The sequence below is a fragment of the Chionomys nivalis genome, chromosome 9, assembly GCF_950005125.1.
Source record: "Chionomys nivalis chromosome 9, mChiNiv1.1, whole genome shotgun sequence".
Classification (NCBI taxonomy): Eukaryota; Metazoa; Chordata; class Mammalia; order Rodentia; family Cricetidae; genus Chionomys; species Chionomys nivalis.
Window position 1 is genome coordinate 4,696,974 of NC_080094.1, and position 23,276 is coordinate 4,720,249.

Here is a 23,276-nt window from a genome sequence, read left to right on the forward strand (position 1 = left end):
CAAAGATTGAATAAGGAAATTGTGCTATATTTTTCAAATGGAGTAGTAATGAGCGGTAAAAATTAATGATATATTAAAATTTACAGACAAATGCATGGATCTAGAAAACATCATATTGATAAAGGTAAACCAGACCCAGAAGGGAATATACTAGGTATTCACTCACAAGTGGCTTTTAGACATGAAGCAAAGTAAAACCAGCCTACAGTCCACAATCTCAGAGAACCTAGACAACAAAGAGGACACTAAGAAAGAAATACAAAATCTAATCTACATGGGAAGTAGAAAAAGTCAACATCTCCTGAGTAAATTGGAAGCAGGGAGAACATGGGAGAGGGTAGAAATAAAAGGGAGAGCAAGAGAGGGGAGCTGAGAAAAATTATATAGTTCAATATAAAAAATTAAAAAAATAACATGTTTGAGGGTAGTAGGGAAAGTCAAACTCTCACTATTTGCAGATGATATGATAGTTTACATGGTGCTACCCCAAAAATTCTACCATTAAACTCCAACAATTCATCAACATCATCTGTAATGTAGCAGAATACAAGATTAACTCAAAAAAATCAGTGGCCATCCTTTATATTGATGATAAATGAGCTATGAAAGAAAATAAAAAAGCATCACCCTTCACAATAACCACAAATAACATAAAATGTCTTGGAGTAACTCTAACCAAACAAGTGGAAGGCCTCTATGACAAGAACATTAAATCTTTGAAGAAGAAATTGAAGAAGACACCAGAAAAGAGAAAGATCTCCTATGCTCTTGGGTAGGTAGAATTAACATAGTAAAAATGGCAATTTTACCAAAAGCAATCTACAGATTCAATGCAATCTCCATCAAAATCCCATAAGAATTCCTCACAGAACTTAAAGAATAATATTCAGTTTCATATGACAAAACAAAAAATCCAGCAGAGTCAAACAATCCTGTACAATAAAGAAACTACTGGAGGCATCACAATCCTTGACTTCAAATTCTTCTACAGACCTACAGGAATGAAAACAGCCTGGTATCAGCATAGAAACAGACAGGAGGAACAATGAAACCGAATCGAAGACCAGGATATCAACGCACACACCTATGAACAGCTTATTGTTGAAAAAGAAGCAGAACATTTAAAATGGAAAAAAGAAAGCACATTCAACAAATGATGCTGGCATAAGTGGATATCAACATGCAGAAGAATGAAAATAGATCCATATTTACCGTCATGCACAAAACTCAAGTCCAAATGGATCAAAGGCCTCTACATATAACCAACCACACTGAACCTCACAGAAGAGAGAGTGGGAAGTACACTTGAACGCATTGGCACAGGAGGCAGCTTCCTAAGAATGACCCCAGTAGCACAGACACTGAGAGAAACAATTAATAAATGGGACCTCCTGAAACTGATAAGCTTCTGTAAAGCAAAAGACACAGTCAACAGCCTATAGAATGAGAAAAGATCTTCACCAGCCTCATATCAGACAGAGTGATGATCTCCAAAATATATAAAGAACTCAAGAAATTGGTGATCAAAATAGGAAATAATCCTTTATATATATATAAAAAAATATTCTCCCAGAAGAATTGCCATTTTTACTATGTTAATTCTACCTACCCAGGGGCTTGGGAGATCTTTCTCTTTTTTGGTGTGTTCTTCGATTTCTTCCTTCAAGGATTTAATGTTTTTGTCATAGAGGCCTTCCACTTGTTTGGTTAGAGTTACTCCAAGACATTTTATGTTATTTGTGGTTATTGTGAAGGGTGATATTTATCTGATTCTTTCTCAGCCCTATTATCATCTGTGTAATTGAGGACCACTGATCTTTTTGAGTTAATCTTGTATTCTGCTAAATTACTGACGGTGTTTATGAATTGTTGGAGTTTCTTGGTAGAATTTTTGGGGTTGCTTTATGTAAACTTGATATCATCAGCAAATGATTAGAGTTTGACCTTCCATATCCCCCCGAGAAATGTTTATTTTTTTTAATTTTTTATATTGAATTATAATTTTTTTCTCCTCTCTTTCTCTTTCTTTAGCTTCTACCATCTCACATGACTCCCTGCTTTCATTTTACTCAGGAGATTTTAACTTTTTTACTTCCTATGTGGATTAAATCTTGTCTCTCTTAAGTGTCCTCTTTGTTGACTATGTTGTCTGGCATTGTGGACTGTAGGCTGGTTTTCCTATCTTTTATGTCTAAAAGCCACTTATGAGTGAATACATATTATATTTGTCTTTCTGGGTCTTTGTTACCTTTTTCAATATGATATTTTCAAGATCCATACATTTGCCTGCAAATTTCAATTTATTATTATTATTATTCCTGCTGCTGATTATACTTCATAGGGTAAATGTAGCACATTTTCCTTATCCATTTTTCAGTTGAGGGGCATTTAAGTAGTTTTCAGGTTAAGGGTATGACATATAATGCTGCTATGAACATAGTTGAGCACATGTCCATGTGGTATGATTGAGCATCCTTTGTGTATATACAAAAAGAAGTATTGCTGAGTCTTGAGGTAGATTGTATCCTAATTTTCAGAGATATCGCCAGACTGATATCCATGCAGCTGTACCAGTTTTCACTCCCAACTGCAGTGGAGGAGTGTTCCCTTTACCCCACATCCTCTCCACCAGAAGTTGTCATCCGTGTATTTGATCTTGGCCATTTTTACAGGTGTAAGATGGAATCTCAGAGTTGTTTTGATTTGCATTGCTCTAATGGCTAAGGATATTGAGCATTTCCTTACGTGTTCTTAGCCATTTTATATTCATCTGTTGAGAGTTCTCTGTTTAGGTCTGTTCCTCTATTTTACTTTGGATTATTTCTTATTTTGATCACCAATTTCTTGAGTTCTTTATATATTTTGGAGATCATCACTCTTTCTGATGTGGGGTTGTTGAAGATCATTTCCCATTCTGTAGACTGTTGACTGTGTCCTTTGTTTTACAGAAGCTTCTCAGTTTCAGGAGGTCCCAATTATTGTTTCTCTCAGTGTCTGTGTTACTGGGGTCATTCTCAGGAAGCTGCCTCCTGTGCCAATGCGTTCAAGTGTACTTTCCACTCTCTCTTCTGTGAGGTTCAGTGTGGTTGGTTATATGTAGAGGTCTTTGATCCATTTGGAGTTGAGTTTTGTGCATGGCAATAGATTTGGATCTACTTTCATTCTTCTGCATGTTGATATCTAGTTACGCCAGCATCATTTGTTGAATGTGCTTTTTTTTTTTCCATTTTAAATGGTCTGCTTCTTTGTTAAAAATCGGATGTTCATAGGTGTTTGCATTGATATCTGGGACTTTGATTCAATTGTTTCTCCTGTCTGTTTCTATGCCAATGCCAGTCTATTTTCATTCCTGGAGGTTTGAAGTCAGGGATTGTGATGCCTCTAGAAGTTCCTTTATTGTACAGGATTGTTTTGACTCTGGTTTTGTTTTTCCATATGAAACTGAGTATTGTTCTTTGAAGGTCTGTGAAGAATTCTTCTAGGAGAATATCAAGACTCAGCAATACCTCTTGTGGTATATACACAAAGGATGCACAATCATACACAAGGATATATGCTCAACTATGTTCACAGAAGTATTATATGCATTACCCTTAACGTGGAAACAACCTAAATGCCCCTTGACTAAAAACAATGGATAAGGAAAATGTGCTACATTTACCCTATGGAGTATAATCATGGTTAAAAAAAAAAAAAACAAAAAAACCCGATATGTTGAAATTAGCAGCCAAATGGATAAATCTACAAAACATCACATTGAGAGAGGTAACAAATATACTGAGTATTTACTCATAAGTGGCTTTTAAACATGAAGCAAAGTAAAACCAGTCTACAGTCCACAATTCCAGAGAACCTAGTCAACAAAGAGGACACTAAGAGACACATAAGAGATCTAATCTACGTGGGAAGTATAAAAAGTCAACATCTTGCCTGGTGGTGGTGGCGCATGCCTTTAATCCCAGCACTCGAGAGGTAGAGGCAGGTGGATCTCTGGGAGTTCGAGGCCAGCCTGGTCTACAAAAGCTAGTTCCCGCACAGGCACCAAAGCTACAGAGAAACCCTGTCTCGAAAAAAAAAAAAGTCAACATCTCCTGAGTAAATTGGAAGCAGGGTATCATGGGAGATATATATATATAGAAAAAGAGGGCAGAAAAACAGAAGGGAGCAGAGAAAAAAACTATATTGTTCAATATAAACAATTAAAAAAATAATATGTCTCAGGCAGTGAAGAAGGTCAAACTCTCAATATTTGCTGATGATAGGATAATTTACATAAGCAACCCAAAAATTCTACCAAAGAACTCCTACAACTCATCAATGCCATCAGTAATATAGCAGGATATAAGATTATCTCAAAAAGATCAATAGCCTTCCTTTACACAGATGATAAATGGGCTAAGAAAGAAATCAGAGAATCATCACCCTTCACAATAGCCACATATAACATAAAATGTATTGGAGTAACTGTAACCAATAATTAGAAGGCCTCTATGACAAGAACATTAAATCTTTGAAGGAGGAAATCGAAGAAGACACCAGAAAAGAGAAAGATCTCCTATGTTCTTGGCTAGGTAGAATTAACAAAGTAAAAATGGTAATCTTACCAAAAGCAATCTACAGATTCAATGCAATCTCCATCAAAATCCCAGCGGAATTCTTCACAGACCACAAAAGGACAATACTCAATTTCACATAGAAAAACAAAAACCCAGCAGAGTCAAAACAATTCTGTACAATAAAGGAAATTCTTGAGGCATCGCAATCTCTGACTTCAAGCTCTACTACAGAGCTACAAGAATGAAAACAGCCTGGTATTGGCATAGAAACAGACAGGAGGAACAGCGGAACTGAATCGAAGACCCAGATACCAATGCACACACCTATGAACAGCTTATTCTTGACAAGAAGTAGATCATTTAAAATGGAAAAAAGAAAGCACATTCAACAAATGGTGCTGGCATAACTGGATATCAACATGCAGAAGAATGAAAATAGATCCAAATCTATCACTGTGCACAAAACTCAAGTCCAAATGGATCAAAGACTCAACATATAAGCAAACACACTGATTATCATAGAAAAAAAAGTGGAAAGTACACTTGAATGCATTGGCACAGGAGGCTACTTCCTAAGTATGAACCCAGTAGCACAGACACTGAGAGAAACAATAACCTCCTGAAACTGAAAATCTTCTGTAAAGCAGAGAACACAGTCAACAGCCTATAGTACGGGAAAAAATTTTCACCAACTCTACATCGGACAAAGAGCTGATCTCCAAAATACACAAAGAACTCAGGAAACTGGTCATCAAAATTAGAAAGAATCAAATTAAAAAAATTCAGTACAGACCTAAATAGACAATTCTAAATAGATGAATGCAAAATGGCTGAAAGATACTTAAGGAAATGTTTAACATCCTTACCCATAAGAGCAATGGAAATCAAAATAACTCAGAGATTCCATCTTATACTGTAAGAATGGCCAAGATCTAAAACACTGATGACAACTTATGCTGGAGAGTTTGTGGGGTAAAGGGAACACTTCTCCACTGCAGGTACAAGGGAAAACGGGTACAGCTGCATTGGATATCAGTCTGGCAATTTCTCTGAAAATTAGGAAACAATCTACTTCAAGACCCAGCAGTACCACCTTTGGGTATATACCATAAAAATCTTCAATCATACCCCAAGGACATGCGCTGAACTATGTTCATAGTAACATTATTTGTCATACCAGAACCAGGAAACAACCTAAATGCCCCTTGCCCTAATAATGGATAAGGAAAATATGCTAAATTTACCCTATGGAGTATAATCAACAGTAAAAAAAAAAAAAATTAAATGTTTAAATTTGCAGCCAAATGGATGGATCTAGAAAACACCATATTGAGAGAGGCAACCCAGTCCTAGAAAAACAAATATAATATGTATACATTAATAAGTGGCTTTTAAACATGTAGGTATGGTTTTAAACATGTAGGTATGGGTGGTCCTTCAGTCTATATGTTACTTTTATTGTTTAATGGATAACAGAACTGCTTTGGGCCTATAGCAGAGCTACAGGGGAACAGAGCTAGGCAGGGAAACTAAAGTGAATCCTGGGAGGAAGAAGGCAGAGTCAGAGAGACACCATGGAGCTGCCTGAGTCTGACATGCCAAAACTTTGCCTGTAAGCCACTGCCACATGGTGATACACAGATGAATGGAGATGGGTTAAGTTAATAAGTAAGAGTTAGACAAGAAGAAGCTAGAGCTAATGTACCAAGCAGTGATGTAATCAATACAGCTTTGGTATGACCAGGAATCAACAAGCAGCCTCCTTCTGCAAACTGGCACACCAACATGGTGGACTAAATCCATGTAAAACCAGAGAGAGAGCTCAGGAAAGAACTCTAGAAACAACAACAAACAAACAAACAAATTTAGCCACCTTTTTTTTTCAGCTGGCAGCTTGCCGCAGCTCCTTTAAGAGAGGTTTTCCTGATTCAGCCATAGTAGGAAAAAAGACATGCCGTTTTGAAATGCCAGCTTTCTGAACCCTGCTGTCAGTGCAAACTCTGACTCTTTCTGACAGGAGGACAGGCTACAGAGCATTTGAGTGGGGTTTGTGAGCAGTCTGCTGCAGCTTGTTCAATGATGGCAAGAACTGGCTGTGTGCCTGAGAATGGGGCTGTGTGCATGGCTCTCAGAGGCACCAGTGGCTCCACCACGCTGTACGGGGCAGGCAAGCAGGTAGTACCATATATAGCATAGTAATGGCACAGCATAAATTTTAAAAAAGCACTTAGCATTTTAAAAAGTGCTCTTGGACAGTTAAGAATTACAAATATGCAGTTAAGACAAATCCAGATGAGCCACAGTATTGGATAAATGTACATAGGCTTGGGAGAGAGAAGAAAAGAGTATAGGGAGTCATAAAGTTAATGCTTTAAAAAAGGGGGGGGTAAAGTCTTTAAAGAGAAAGAGTACAGATAGTCATAGATTAAAAGGAGTAACGAAAAATAAACCACATAAAAATGGAAAATTCACAGAGCATCTGGATTATATATGTTATTGTGTTTTCTTCGAATATTTTGACTGTGAAGGAGCTAAGTACAGAGAGACATTTCAATGTGTGGGCTGCCAAGCTAAACCAGCATGTATATTATAAAGGTATCTTGACTTGACAATTTGAGTCTAAGAATATGTTGCTTTCGAAAAGCGGTTCTTCTCTTGTTTCCACAGAGGATGAGAACCGGTGGATTGCTTCCAGACTGGTGTGATGTGATAGAGCACAACCCCCTGAAAGGTTGCCATGAACACCCTCAAAAAATTACTCTGCCCAACTGCTGACCGAGATGAACTTACCACAAAGGATACACCATGGAACACCTGATTAATAGCACCCCCAAACAGCAGGAAGAAGTATGGACAGAACTAAACCCATATTCCCAAATATTGTTTATAATTGTTTGTTTACATGTAAAGGGGGATATGCTATAGAGATAAATAATTTGCTTTGGTATGGATCTTAATTTATTGATAAAAATTTAAGGTAAATTTTGTTATACAGTATACGTATATTTCTGCTCTTGAATAAGATATTGTGTTTGCTTAGTTCATTTAAAAATGTAATGTATAATTAAGAAATATAGGTTAATAGTCTTCTATAATAGTCAAGATTATAGTCATGTTAGTTAGTTTTTCTAGATATATAGAGATATATTTCAGTTAGTTAGGTATTCTTCAACTCTTTCAGAACCCTTCAGAATAAAAATTTAGGACTTTTCATGACAGTGAAACACATCTGCTCCTGGCAGCACCAATCTACTTCTGGGGGATAATGGACATTGAAGAGGCTACATAGGGAGATGGTTAGCCATTTGGGCAAGAGGCTGTTCTTGACTGGACTGCCTGACTGGACATACAGGACCAACAGGGAAATGCCTGCTGAACTTGCCTAAAGGTGAGAAAGGGCTTTTGGGGTTCCTGCTTCATGAAAGAGACTGAAAGACATTCTGCAGGACACAGAAGAAAATGGATGACAATCTGACAATATAGGTGGAACTGTTTTTGAAATTTTCTACTTCATGGAAAAGTGTGCAGGATACTATGAGCCTTTAGGCTGAAGATAGAAACACCAATGATACAGAAAAAGCTTTGGGTAACTGTCCAGGCAGCTAGATGACTCTGTCAATTCTAGAGTTTTAAAAGTTGCTTACAATGTACATCCTGTTTAATTAGGTAATATATCCTCTGGAGTCTTTGATGGAGTTGAAGAATTAATCGTTATAGTTTTCCTTAGTTATGATAAAACATAAAGTAGATATAAATGTTGTAGCTGTAAATCTCAATTGATACCTGTTTTGTTATATGTAATTTTACTATGTTAAAGTTAAAGTCTTCCTTTATGTTTAAACAGAAAAGGAAAATGGTGTGGGAGGTCCTTCTGTCTATGTGATACTTTTATTAGTTAATGAATAAAAAAACCATTTTTAGCCTATAGTAGAGCTATAGGGAAACAGAGCTAGGCTGGGAAAACTAAAGTGAATGCTGGGAGGAAGAAGGCAAGTCAGAGAGAAACCATAGAGCTGACAGAGTCAGACATGCCAAAACATTGCCAGTAAGCACCTGCCACTTGGTCATACACAGATTAATGTAGATGGGTTTAGTTAATATGTAAGAGTTAGCCAATAAGAAGCTAAAGCTAATGAACCAAGCAGTGATTTAAATAATACAGTTTCTGTGTGATTATTTCAGTTTTGGGTGGCCAGAAACCAAAAAGCAACTCACTCCCTCCAAAGATAGAAAGCAAAGTAAGCCAGACTACAGTCCACAATCCCAGAGACCTAGACAACAAAGAGGACACTAAGAGAGAAATACAAGTTCTAATCTACATGGGAAGTAGAAAATGTCAACATCGCCTGAGTAAACTGGAAGCAGGGGATCATGAGAGAGGGTAGAAGTGGATGGGAAAGAAAAAGAGGGGAGCTGAGAAAAATATATAGTTCAATATAAACCATTAAAAAATAACATGTCTAAGGGAGATGGGGAAGGTCAAACTCTCACTATTTGTTGATGATATGATAGTTTATATAAAGGGACCCCAAAATTTCTACCAAGGAACTCCAACAATTCAGAAATACCAGGAGTAATGTAGCAGAATACAAGATTAACTCAAAAAGATCAGTAGTCCTCAGTTACACAGATGATAATAGAGCTGAGAAAGAATCAGATAAATATCACCCTTCACAATAACCACAAATAACATAAAATGTCTTGGAGTAACTCTAACCAAACAAGTGGAAGGCCTCTATGACAAAAACATTAAATCCTTGAAGGAAGAAATCGAAGAACACACCAAAAAAGAGAAAGATCTCCCAAGCCCCTGGGTAGGTAGAATTAACACAGTAAAATGGCAATGTTATCAAAACCAATCTACAGATTCAATGCAATGTCCATCAAATTCCCAGAAGAATTCATCACAGACCACAAAAGGACAATACTCAACTTCGTATGGAAAAACAAAAAAGCCGGCAAAATCAAAACACTCCTATACAATACAGGAACTTCTGGAGGCTTCAAATTCTTCTACAGAGCTACAGGAATGAAAATAGCCTGGTATTGGCATAGAAACAGACAGGAGGAACAATGGAACAAATCAAAGACCCAGATATCAACGCACACACCTAGAAACACCCAATTCTTGACAAACAGGCAGAACATTTAAAATGGAAAAAAGAAAGCACATTCAACAAATGATGCTGGCATAACTGGATATCATCAGAAGAATAAAAATAGATACAAATCTCCCGCCATGCACAAAACTCAAGTCCGAATCAATCAAAGACCTCTACATATAACCAACTACACTGAACCTCACAGAAGAGAGAGTGGGAAGTACACTTGAACGCATTGGCACAGGAGACAGCTTCCTAAGAATGACCCCAGTAGCATAGACACTGAGAGAAACAATAAATGGGACCTCCTGAAAAGCAAAGGACACAGTCAACAAGACAAAATGGCAGCCTACAGAATTAGAGAAGATCTTCACCAACCGCACATCAGACAGAGGGCTGATCTCTGAAATATTCAAAGAACTCAAGAAATTGATCATTATAATTAGAAATAATCTGACAAAAAATGGTGTACATACCTAAATAGAGAATTCCCAAAGATGAATCTAAAATGGATGAGAATGCTTGAGGAAATGCTCAACATCCTTAATCATCAGAGCAATGCAAATCAAAACCACTCTGAGATTTCATCTTACACCTGTAAGAATGGCCAAGATAAAAGACTTCTGATGGAGAAGATGTTGGGTAAAGGGAGCACTCCTCCACTGTAGGTGGGAATGAAAACTGGTACAGCTGCATTGGATATTAGTCTGGCAATATCTCTGAAAATTAGGAAACAATCTACTTCAAGACTCAGCAATAATACCTTTGGGTATATACCCAAAGGATGCTCAATCATACCACAAGGACATGTGCTCAACTATGTATGATCATACCAACATTGTTTGTAATAGCCAGAAACTGGAAACAACCTAAATGCCCCTCACTGAAACATGGATAAGGAAAATGTGCTACATTTACCCTATGGAGTATAATCAGCGGTTAAAAAAAAATAATAATGGTATGTTGAATTTTGCAACCAAATGGATGGATCTAGAAAATATCATATTGAGAGAGGTAACCCAAACTCAGAAATACAAATATAATATGTATTCACTCATAAGTGGCTTTTAGACATGAAGCAAAGTAAAACCAGCCAACAGTCCACAATCCCAGAGAACTTAGAAAACAAAGAGGACCCTAAGAGAGACATAAGAGATCTAATCTACATGGGAAGTGGAAAAAAGTCAACATTTCTTGAGTAAATTGGAAGCAGGGGGATCATGGGAGAGGTTAGAAACAGAAGGGTGAGGAAGAGAGGGGAGCAGAGAAAAAATAGACAGTTTAATATAAACAATTTAAAAAATTAACATGTCTTAGGGCGGGGGGAAGGTCAAACTCTCCCTATTTGCTGATGATATAATAGTTTACATAAAACAACCCCAAAATTTCTACCAAGGAACTCCTTCTTCAGTAATGTAGCAGGATACAAGATTAACTCAAAAAGATCAGTAGCCATCCTTTACACAGATGATAAATGAGCTGAGAAAGAAACCAGAGAAACTTCACCCTTCACAATAGCCACAAATAACATAAAATGTCTTGAGTAATTCTAACCAAACAAGCGGAAGGCCTCTATGACAAGAACACTAAATTTTTGAAGAAGGAAATTGAAGAAGACACAAGAAAATGGAAAGATTTCCCAAGCTCTTGGGTAGGTAGAATTAACATAGTAAAAATGGCAATGTTGTCAAAAGCAATCTACAGATTCAATGCAATCTCCATCAAAATCCCATAAGAATTCTTCACACATCTTCAAAGAACAATACTCAGTTTCATATGGAAAAACAAAAAACCCAGCAGAGTCAAAACAATCCTGTACAATAAAGAAACTTCTGGAGGCATCACAATCCCTGAATTCAAATTCTTCTACAGAGCTACAGGAATGAAAACAGCCTGGTATCGGCATAGAAACAGACAGGAGGAACAATGAAACCGAATCGAAGACCAGGATATCAACGCACACACCTATGAACAGCTTATTGTTGAAAAAGAAGCAGAACATTTAAAATGGAAAAAAGAAAGCACATTCAACAAATGATGCTGGCATAAGTGGATATCAACATGCAGAAGAATGAAAACAGATCCATATTTATCGCCATGCACAAAACTCAAGTCCAAATGGATCAAAGGCCTCTACATATAACCAACCACACTGAACCTCACAGAAGAGAGAGTGGAAAGTACACTTGAACGCATTGGCACAGGAGGCAGCTTCCTGAGAATGACCCCAGTAGCACAGACACTGAGAGAAACAATTAATAAATGGGACCTCCTGAAACTGATAAACTTCTGTAAAGCAAAGGACATAGTCAACAGCCTACAGAATGGGAAAAGATCTTCACCAACCACACATTGGACAGAGGGCTGATCTCCAAAATATACAAAGAACTCAAGAAACTGGTCATCAAAACTAGAAATAATCCAATAAAAAAATGGGATACAGACCTAAATAGAGAACTCTCAACAGATGAATCTAAAATGGCTGAGAACACTTAAGGGAATTCTCAATATCCTTAGCCATCAGAGCAATGCAAATCAAAACAACTCTAAAATTCCATTTTAAACCTGTAAGAATGGCCAAGATCAAATACACTGATGACAGCTTACACTGGAGAGGATGTGGGGGAAAGGGAGCACTCCTCCACTGCAGGTGGGGGTAAAAACTGGTACAGCTGCATTGGATATCAGTGTGGCGATTTTTCAGAAAATTAGGAAACAATCTACATCAAGTCTCATCAGTACCAGTTCTGGGTATATACCCAAAGGATTCTCTATCATACCTCAAGGACATGTGCTCAAGTAGGTTCACAGGAGCCTTAATTTTCATAGCCAGAACCCCAAAACAACCTAAAATCCCCTTGACTGAAGAATGGATAAGGAAAATGTGCTACATTTACCCTATGGAGTAGTAATCAGCGATCAAAATAATGATATGTTGAAATTTGCAGCCAAATGGATGGATCTAGAAAACATATTGAGGGAGGTAACACAGAACCAGAAAGACAAATATAATATATTTGTCTTTCACTCATAAGTGGCTTTTCAACATGAAGCAAAGTAAAACCAGCCTACAGTCCACAATCTCAGAGAACCTAGACAACAAAGAGGACCCTAAGAGAGACATACATGGATCTAATCTACATGGGAAGTGGAAAAAGTCAAGATCTCCTGAGTAAACTGGGAGCATGGGGATCATGAAAAATGGTGGAAGAGGATGATAGTGCAAGGGAGGGGAGCAGAGAAAAATGTGTAGCTCACTAAAAACAATAAATAAACAATACAGGTCCTCATCAGAAAGAGTCTTATCTTGAAATGCACAGAGGGGATTTTGCAGTCCTTACTGTATTACCTCAGTCCTGAATCTTAGCTGGATACATTTTTTGTACTTTAACTGTGTTGCTTTCATAACTATATGCATCTTTCTGACCTCCTTATCCTGAAAGAACAGGTTTTGGAGATGTAGAAATGGCTCCACAGGCTTGGCAGCAAACCATTTTACAATGACCTACCCAGAGACTGTCTGTGACAGCTGTGCATGGAACATGGTGTGCCCCTGCACACGTGTCACCTCCTAAGCAGAGTGCCAAGCTTTCAGTAAAGCTCAACTGCTTACACGAGGACTCCAGCCCCCTCCCGTCCCGGTGTCACTTCTGCCATTATAAAGGAAAAGGATCTCAATGCTCGGGTGCCATCTGCTCTCGTCACTTTGACACACACATGCAGGAAAGCCATGCTGGCCACAGTGTCACAGCCCTGGTCCAGTGGAGGCTGTAGCCTGGCAGTGACTAGGTCTGGTCATTCTTCATGCACTCCTGGAAAACCACATCATGGCAACCTCACTTGTAAAAAGCCCCTACAGGATCGGTACCGCTAAGTCTGGAAAGGCTCCTGGAGCTGGAGATATGTCTCAGAGGCTAAGAGCACTTGCTAAGTGGACTGAGCTCAGTTCCCAGCACTCATATGGTGCCTCAGAACCATCCATAGGCTCATTGTGGTGCATGGACAGGCAGGCATAACACTCATATGCATAAAATACATCTTTAAAAAAAGGTTTAAAAAAAAATCCCACCTGTGTGTGAGTCACTGTCCCTGGTGCAAGATGACACACTTTCAGGTCAGTCAGAGCACAGGGCAGCCATGATAGTGACAGACCTAGCCAGCCACTGCTGGCGGCAGCACCAAGAGATGGTTTCCAGATGAGGTGTGGACACGGCAGTAACAGGGCAAGCCCTCACTGGGAGACTACAGGGATGGCACTCACCTCCGGCACTGAGGCAAGCTCTCCAGCACAAGGGGGTAGTTTGAGAAACTCGTGTATGCCACCTGACAGCCTCCCTGTGCTCAAGGACTTCTCTGATGAGCTAACGGTGACATGCAGGAATGTGACGCTTCTGGTAGCAGGGAGCACACAGAAAGGCACTGGCATGCACAGCTCCGTGTGCTGACAGCCTCCAAGAGATCTAGCCGTCATGTACAAAACGGAAATCTGAAGCTCAAGACAGCTCATTTACTGCTTCGGGCCCCATATCAGAACAATCGCTTAAAAATACTTGTCAAGTTTGGATAGAATAGCAAAGACTGTTCAGGGCCATGGGACATGACTCCTCCGTTATAAAATGTGTGCGGCCAGACTGTCTGGATGCCTTCCCGCAGAGACAGCGTGGCAGCCGGCACTCAGAGCAGGCAAGATAAGGAACCTAGATGTCCCGTTAGGTCCCCATGAAGGAGAGATTGACAGAATGTCCAGTGTCCCACATGGAACCATTTCTCATTTGAAAGTCACATTATCTTCACCACGCTTTACTGTTCATGGGGTTTTATTTTCAAATGAACCCCAATTTTAATTGCCTGCACGGGGCTTCCAGGCAATTGCCAACATCACCAACCAAACTCGCTTGGGATTGGTACTTTATGGAGGTGTGATGAGGTCAGTAGGGACCTCTGATGCCTCCTAGGACCTGCCACCCCACTGATCCCCATCTCCCACTGAACTCTCTGTGGACAGAACGGAGAAGGGCGGTGCCAGCGCTCCACGTGGTTTGCTCCTGGGCCACTACATGCTCCCTCTTACTGATCTGAGTTTTACGACCGGCCCTTGAGTGGGGCTGTGGGGGCAACTGCAGGTCAGGTCTAGGATTTTGTGTCAACCCCTGGAGCCTCACTGTCTCGGCCCATGCCTGGTGCTCAGTAAGGCTCAGAAAGCACCCCTGCTCCACCCTGAATTCAGATGAAATGTTTCCAAGGGTTGGGGACAAGTGGGCTGATTAAGAACAGCCAGTGTGCCCACCATGGTCTTTGTGCCTACCATATGTTTGCAAGTTAGTCTGACCATGGGAGGACAAAGCTGCTGTCTCAGTGTGGAGGCTGAGCTGGACCCTGTGCTCTGGAAGCTTTTTCAGTTACCTGGACCAGTCTACGGACTCTTGGAAGCCATACAACATGGCCAAGCGAGAGGACCTCAGCCCAGAGCTCCTCCTGAGCAGCAGGAGTTAGATGCACACCTGAGGGGTCTGTTCTAGAGAAGGCACAGTCCATGCTCTGACCCACCAAGACCATGCGAGAGTAAGCAGGAGTTCACCTCCCATCAGAAAGAAGGTTACTGCAGACAGCAGCACTCAGGGTTGCTGTGCCAGGTGCAGGGACAGGTGCATGACCATGTGTAGGGCCACGTGCATGACCAGGTTCAGGGCTGGGTGGGGTTTTCCAACAGCAATAAAGCTGTTACCCTGCTTGTACTCGATATTGGGAACTAAACACTCCTCCCCCAAATCTTCAGTTGCTTGAAGTTTAAGCAATTTTTGTGGTTACTGTTGCTTTAAACCATATTAACATGGTCTCCTGCGCTCACCCAACTTTTCCCCTTAAGCAGCCTGTTCTTTGTGGATGGAGTAAAAAGGCTGCTGCCCCTGGCAGACAGGCTCGCGAACGCTACAGAGGAGTAAGACTGCTGAGCTGACTGCAGGGTCTGGACAGCTAGGCCTCAGTTCCGGTTCAGAAGCCTAGCTGATGAGAAAAGTGCGACCGACCCCAAGGCCCACCATTCTCCCATTCTCTGCAAGTCTTAGAGTGTGGTGTTTGAGATATTTTGACACACAGAGATCTGAGCACATGGCCACCGCTGCAAGTTCTAGAGTATAAACTAGGATTTGTTTTTTTCAGGAGCTTCTGGTGTCAATTGCCTGGGGTGACAGAAACGCCTCAGAGTTAAAGTAGGAGTGTTCTGGGGTTCTGAGCAGGACTGACAAACAGCCCTGGCTCCCGTGTGCATCCAACACAGATATGTGCAAGCCGGATGACATCAGATTCACAGGACGAGAGACCCGAATAAGCTTCTTTAATGCTGTAGTCCATTAGCAATTAACAGAGACCGAGATGGAAGCTGGTTTTGTGAGTTTTTCCCTATTAAAATACATTAATGATATTTGAAGTGTTAATATGCTGCCGCTCTCTTTATTTGGACTGGAATATTTTTCTTTTCAAAATTTTCAACTGGCAAGATAAAATGTGTGGAATTCAATAAAAGAGAGTGTTTGCTATTGGGGTTATTTTTAAACCTGTATTATTAGTTCCATTCCCTGAGTAGTCCTGGAAATAATTGTGTTGGATAGAAGAGGAGGGATTTTAAATAAAACAATCGCCCACTCCTGATACCTCATGCATTAGGTACTCGAACACGCTGGTCTGAACTGCACCCCAAAACCCACATCTTACCTTCCCTTTGATGCTAAGACCACCGGTATCATAGACGATGCCCTTGCCCACCCAGGCAATGGTCTGTGTGGCTCCATCAGGGGTGTGGCTGAGGACCGCCAGAGCAGGCGGATGGAGGGCGGCTTTGCCAACCCCATAGATTCCTGTGCAGGAAAAGGGAGAGTGTGAGGTGCAGACTCACCAGTGGAGACTTCTGAGGGCCCTGCAGACTCTGGTGTTGATGCTAACTGTCTCACCCAACTCACCCCCCAACTAGGGGCCAGTGTGGGATGGGGGACTGTAGGTCCATTCCAACATCTAAGACCGCAAAGTACTGTTAGGCAAGAAACTCACTGAGGGAAAAAAAATATCTGTACCATGTCCAGGAGGAAAAGTCAGGACAGCAGTGTGAGATGATTCTTGGGTGATGCTTCAAGGCCTCTCCCACCCACAGGGGTCCCTCTACCCTGAGCTCCGAGACCTCCTTCTCCAGCCGCTCCCATGGCCTGTGTAACATAGCCTCCCTTGCTCACTCGCCACTTCCCAAACAAAGAGGAGCCCACTGAGCACAGAGGATAGACCTCAGGGTCTATCAACCACGATGAGGGCGAGAATGGCCATCTGACAATCTCCTACCCATCCGGCAGGACCCACGGCAACTGCTACCTCTCAGAGAAACTTCAACACAAAGGGGCTCTGCCTCAGTGATCATGTGTGTGGTGGCGCGTGGGGGGGTATTGGCATGGCTAAGACAGTCGACCTCCAAGGACACCAATGATGAGCACTGGCATCCTGCGGTCCCCTTTCCCTTGACTGACATGGTCCTAGGGCATCTGTAACAGCATTCAGAAGCAACAAGGCCTTCTCAGACTAGGTGGACATCTTGCTTGGTCACGATTCACAGCTGTCCTGACACCTTGCTCTGAGGCACTGTGACTGTAGCTCCCTGGGCCCAAGGCTAGCCAGCAGCCTGCAGCAGCTACTTTCTGAAGTCTACCCAGCACAGTTGTGGCCAGAAAAAAACCCAAGTCATGAGAGGTTTGTGACCAAGAGAGCTGCTTTCTGAGCCTAGAGGGACTTAGACCTTTGAAGGACCTCGTTACACAGTCATAGGCCACTGCAATGGTGACCTTTGCCTGCTCAGCCTAAAAGCACCTCAAGAAGCCCAGCTTTTCCTCCAGCCTTTAGGTTCAGAGAACCGAGAAGGAGGTGGCCTTGGGAGAGGCATGTAAGTGAAGACAGCCCTCATTGAATGGATGTTAGAGTAAAGATGTTCTATACAGAGAACACTATCCTATCTGCTAGGATGCCGAAAATGGCCACAACTTTGTGTATTCGAGGAACAGAAGGCCCTGCTGAGCTGGCTCTCTGAGCAGTGGTGTGGAAGGAAGGAAGAGACCAAAGACAGGGGAAGGACATGGGTTGAGTGGCTCCCAGGATCAGCTTTAGAGCCTGGAAGGCTGCCCCTGCCTCCCCCAGGGATGCTCTGCTTCCCAGTTCAGTCTGGGACTGAAACCGAGTATGATCCCCTTCAGGTCCCAAGTAGGAAGAGATTGGAGATCCTGTACCAAATACCGTCCTTGCCACCTAGATACCCTCAGGCTCTCCTGGAGGAATGGGGGGGCGACAACTCTACACACCTCCAAATCCTCTGGTCTTCAGCTGCTCATCCCGGATGATGGTGGGGGTGATCCCCAACTCCTTTCCAACTTGGCTAATTTCCTGGATGTATTCATGGAAAAAACAACATGAGACATGTAAAGAAGGCTTGACTCAAGGCGAGGCTGGGCTTCACGCCAAAGATGAGTCTACCCATGGCTGCATGGTGGGAAAGGAACCACCTCAGAGGCCAGGGGCTGCACCTCTCATGACTAAGCCCAGGGGAAAGGCTGGCCCTGCACATTTAGCTTCCTGCAGATGGTGGCCCCAGTCCTACAGATGGCCTCGGTGAGGCCCCATCCTACCCATGCCCTCAGCTGAGGAAGCTGGCCTTTTGAGCAAGGTGGACTCCAGAATTTGATGGAATTGGCCCTGGAATTTTCTGGCCTCTCCTTGTGGACCAGACACCCTCCCATCCCAGCTTGGCGCCTCTTCTAGCAGAAGGGCCACGAACCTCAAGGAAGATGTCTGTGTTCATCTCGTTGCACGGTGTGTCCACAATGCGGGCAGCTAGCCTCACGCCTTCTGTGGCATTGGTTAAACACTAGGGAAAAAGACAAAGTTCATCACTGGGACCCTAGGACAGGGTAGGGAGGAATGTCCTTTACTCATTCAGTTCCCCAGGGACCAAAGACTTCAAAGACATGAGACTCTAGGAGGATGCTCTGGGCTGCTCACAGGCAGGTAGGAACGGGGGCTTTGGAGATCCCCTACACATCACCCCAGGATGTTCAGGGGTGCCTTCCATGAGTCCCTTGTCTTCCTATCACCCTGTCTTCCTAGTCACTGCTGTGAGAGAAACAGGACCAAGCTCTGTCTCATGGAACTCATGAGTCTCAGAAGACCCAGGAGAAGACAGGAACCTGATGCCATAGACCGCACCAGACCTCTGGCCCTGAGCTAAGGACAATTCAGAGCCAGCCCGACAGTGAGTGAAAACGCTAGAGGTATCCAGAGAAGTGTGGTACCATGTCTCTGCAGAGCCAGCACAGCCCTAGACCCCAGCTGCCCATCTTTCTCTGCCACAGGGCCTGTCTTCCTTTTAGCTGACTTGAGCGGACCTCTCCCTTCATTTAATCATATGTACCCTGAACCTCTGAAGCCAGGGACAGCCGGCTACGTCAGCGTCTCTGTGCTGGCCTGAAGAAACAGATATTAAGGGGCTTGCGGAGGCGCAGGGCAGCAGCTTGAAGTTCATCATCACCTCCCCCGGACTTGTATGTCAGGAGGGCAGGCGCAGGTCGATTCTGCCAGCCGGCCACCGCCCCCGCTGTCTGATCATCACTGGAGCCACTGCCTGGCCCAGGTAATTAAACCTCGAAGGCTCTGAGTAGAGACCAGGGAGCTGACAGCTCAACTATGAGCTGTGCTCGTGAGGCTCCTGCCACCTGTCAGCGGCCGGCGGCCTGTGTGGGATGTGTGTTGGGCCGAGCACCAGCCTCAAGGGAGGCAGGTATGACCCTGCAGACCCTCCACAGGCACGGAGCTCCACACAGCAATGAGTGAGAGTGAGGGGACTAGAAGCCTTAGTTCCTACACGACAGAAAAAAAGCTGTAGTATGGAGAGCGACGGGCTGTGTCCCGCCACCCAGCTAGCTTTACCGGCAATAATTACACGGAAACTGTATTCTTTTAAGCACTGCTTGGCCCATTAGCTCCAGCCTCTTATTGGCTAACTCTTACATATAGATCTAACCCATTTTTAATATTCTGTGTAGCACCACGAGCTGGCTTACCAGGAAAGATCTTAACCTGCGTCTGTCTGGAGTGGGAGAATCATGGCAACTCACTGACTCGGCTTCTCCCAACATCCACTCACTTCTTCCGTACATGCTTGTGTGCGGCCTGCTACATGCCAGGCAGTGTGACTGACTCTCAGGTGACTGGGGGGCAATACCAGCGGAGACAAGGGTAGAGCAACAAGTTAAGAGTCCGCAGGGCCCACAGCTCTAGGAAGGGGGGGTCGAGAGGACACCCTACTGAGGAGAAAGGAGGAGGCAGCACAAGACCACAGGGGGTCCAGACATGAAGACGTCTGACTGGCTGAAGGATGCAGGCAGCTGCTGCGGGAGGGTAGGAAGCGGTGCAGAAGGGATGGGCTAAGTGCAGGCTTCCAGGTGGGGAGCTGGGAGAAGTGGGTGGGCCCATAACTCAGAAGGAACTCTCCAGGGACAGGAAACAGATATGGTCTCAGTGGCCATTGCCAGGTAAAGTCCAGAGGCAGCAGACACCTCCCAGAGTGAGACACTGAGGGCAGAGGGAAAGGGAGTGCAGGGGGATGAAGGCAGGTTGGGGGAGCAGCTGAGAGTCAGGGGCTTGAGAATCGGTGTGCATGCTTCGAGGACAGATGGCCAAACCGTGGCCCTCGGAAACCAACCAAACCAGGTTGGGTGGGTGGGTAGAAGGAGGAGGTTAAAACGCCAACCAAACCAGGTTGGGTGGGTAGGTAGAAGGAGGTTAAAAGGAGTAAAGCAACTAGACTGTTGTCAAGAAAGCAGAAAGCAGATTCAAGATGGTAGAGGTGGTGCATGGCCCCTTTCTAACTCTGTCAAGGAAACAGAAAACAAAGCCCTCAAGTAGGGGTTTGCTCGGGTTTGCTCCTGAGACCAAAGTGGAGGGACAAGCTGGTCTCTGGCTGTTGGGTGGAAGTGAAGTCAAAACAGTGGGGTTGGGGACAGCTTTGTGTGAAGACAGACAAGGCTAGGCACCTCCGTTGACTGACAGCTTGGGCATGGTTTCCAGCGTACACAGGAGGTACACAGCTTCAGTGAGACCACACACATAAAAATGCTCTCCAGCCAAGGGTAAAACAACCCAGAATCAAAACACAACCATACCAGGTACTGAGCAGGCACTAAACAAACACTAACAAGAGAACGGGGACCTGAAAACGTAACATGATACTGTCCTGCAGAAAAGGGAGGGGAAGAGCGCACCACCGGAGCTCCCAGTGGGCATTGTGACCTCTAGACACCCACTTGCAAAGTGGACACTTCCACCGGGCCATTGTCTTGTCCCACCAGGAAGAACTCAACCATGACAGTCCTCTTCTCTGTGCGCCGGGATGCCCCTGAGCGGTGTGTGAAGAGTGGGAAGGCCCGGGCCAGCGCACAGGCAGAGGCAAAAACCTCAGGCTGCTCACAGACCATCTGTAGTGAGAGAGAAGCAGGGTGCGGCTGAGGCTACAGAGAGATGACATTGGGACCCTTCAACACCAGCCCTACAGGGGACAAACCCAGAGGTCTGGGACCCACAGTAACCTGAGGCCACGTGAGAAACGTGTCTGCCACCAGACGTTGTCTGCTCTTTCCCAGACAGACAAGCAGGGCACAGACATAAGACCGGGCCTCAATAAAGCTAAGCTGGCCTCTCTGATTCGTAACGCAAACTGATCTGGTGTAAATCACTTCGTGGTTGGAGAGTTAGAGTGGGAGTCACGTGGGCGAGAATGCTCGATCTGAGGCCTGAGGTGGGCCATCGGCCTTCTGAGTACCCTGAAGGGTCAGCGCAGTGGGGCCCTGGCTCAGCACTCACCAGGATACAGCGGTGGGTTCCGGGAGGCAGGCAGGTTCGCACAAGCCTGGTGATGAAGTGGGCGGCAGAAGGGCTGTTATGCCGGCTCACCCTGGAAGGCAGGGCTGCCACTGTGGCACAGTTCAGGTAGAGGGGGCAGCTGTCCGTGGGGTTGGGGTTGAGCGTGGCCAGAGCTGCCTGCCAGAGCTAGATCAGAAAGGAGACGTGAGACAGGCCAGGCTTCAAAATGTGTGTTGTGTCAGGAGATGCCCTACAGGCCACGCCTGCTTGTCTACAGCACCCAGGCTGCCACCAGGCAGCTGTGTGACTCTCTGGCGCCCTTCCACCCTCGTGGGACTGCGCCTCGGGCTGGCAAGGCCTGTCTGGGGACCCTCTGCTTCAAACACTTGGAAGCCGGGCTCCTGGGCCTTGGCCAGTTTCCATGGAAGCGGGCGGGTCTCGAGGCCAGAGGCCACGCGAAAGGCTGCCACTGGGTTTTCTGGAAGGCCAGGCCCGGCAGCACGGATGCAGGTGGCTCGGCCTGGGCAGGCCGGCGACACGGGCCGAGCCTCGCTGAGGCCAGAGCCACCGGGACAGAAGGCCTGGCCTGTCGCGGGCCTGCGCCCAGGGCCCGGCGGGACGCGCGGGCGAGGCGGAGCCTGTGTCGCGGGGCCTGGGCTTGGCGGGCGCATGGCGGCCGCGGCCCGCTCACCTCCTCGGTGACCCGGGGCTGCAGCTTCCCGCGGACGTGGCTCCAGGGCACGCGGTGCAGGTGTTGCAGCTGGCCCAGCAACAGCAGGGGCCGGCTCTGGGGGTCCGCGTCCCCGGCGCTCGCCTGGAACTGCAACCCCACGCTCGCCATCTTCCCCCCCAAACTCCCAGCCCGGCTGCCCGGCACCCAGCGCCCCGCTCCGGCCCGGCTCGGCGCCGCCCCGGCCCGCCTGGCCTCGGCGCCCCGCCTTCGCTGCGGCTGCCGGGCCGCGCAGCCCTGCAGGGCCCACCCGGGGCGCGAGGGGGCGCCGGCGGAGGCGGGGCGCGGGCCGCACTGCGCCTTCCGGGCCACCGTTGGGGACGAGTGGCGCACGAGTCCCTGGAACCGCTCCAGCTCCTACCCAGGCGCCTTCCAGTTGGTTCCTGGACTCGATGTTGTCTCCCTTGCCAGAGGCTGCCGTGGCCACTGGGCCGGACACTTAGGCATGCAGGTCCCCCCTTTTTCAGCGTGGGCCGCCTCCTCAGTCTAACTCTTGGCAGAAAGGTCACCGTGCAGCAATAGGAGCAAGCTGCTCCTGCAGCCTGCACTTGGTCACCTGTGTTGGGGAAGAAAAGCTGACAGAGTGGGGAGGTTATGGGAAGTAGTCATTTGAAAGGAGCCAGCTGCTACCCAACACTGCCCAAGGTCTGGACTGCTCCAGACACAGTGCTGGTGCCCCTGAGCGACCTCCAGTCTTGTATGTCACTCTTAATCTGAATTTCTTCTTTATTATCAGTCTTTACAAGTAGCAAAGCCAGATGGCTCAGTGAGAAAAGGACCCAAGACCTGAGTTCTAACCCCAGATCTAGAAGGAGCAAACCAACATCTGTAAGTTATCCATGGACTAAGAGGCAACCACTCACACCCACAAGCACACCCCCCCCACACACACACAGAAAGAGAGAGCGAAAGACAGAGACAGACAGACAGAGACAGGGAGAGAGAGAATATAAATAAAAAAATTAACCAGCAAAACCAGATTCACAGCACGGTATTCCATCCCAC

General features: G+C 44.9%; 1 protein-coding gene across 1 annotated transcript in view; it reads right to left on the reverse strand.

Moving 5' to 3' along the window:
• Positions 1 to 23,276, reverse strand: part of Npepl1 (aminopeptidase like 1) — a 37,948-nt gene that overhangs the window by 10,724 nt on the left and 3,948 nt on the right. The window contains exons 3-8 of the mRNA XM_057780222.1: positions 22,233 to 22,827; positions 21,542 to 21,727; positions 20,986 to 21,156; positions 18,462 to 18,551; positions 17,989 to 18,070; positions 16,370 to 16,512 (exon numbers count right to left, since the gene is read on the reverse strand). Of these exons, the coding sequence (XP_057636205.1) occupies positions 16,370 to 16,512; positions 17,989 to 18,070; positions 18,462 to 18,551; positions 20,986 to 21,156; positions 21,542 to 21,727; positions 22,233 to 22,382 (822 nt within the window). The 5' untranslated portion in view covers positions 22,383 to 22,827. The remainder of the gene's footprint in view (positions 1 to 16,369; positions 16,513 to 17,988; positions 18,071 to 18,461; positions 18,552 to 20,985; positions 21,157 to 21,541; positions 21,728 to 22,232; positions 22,828 to 23,276) is intronic.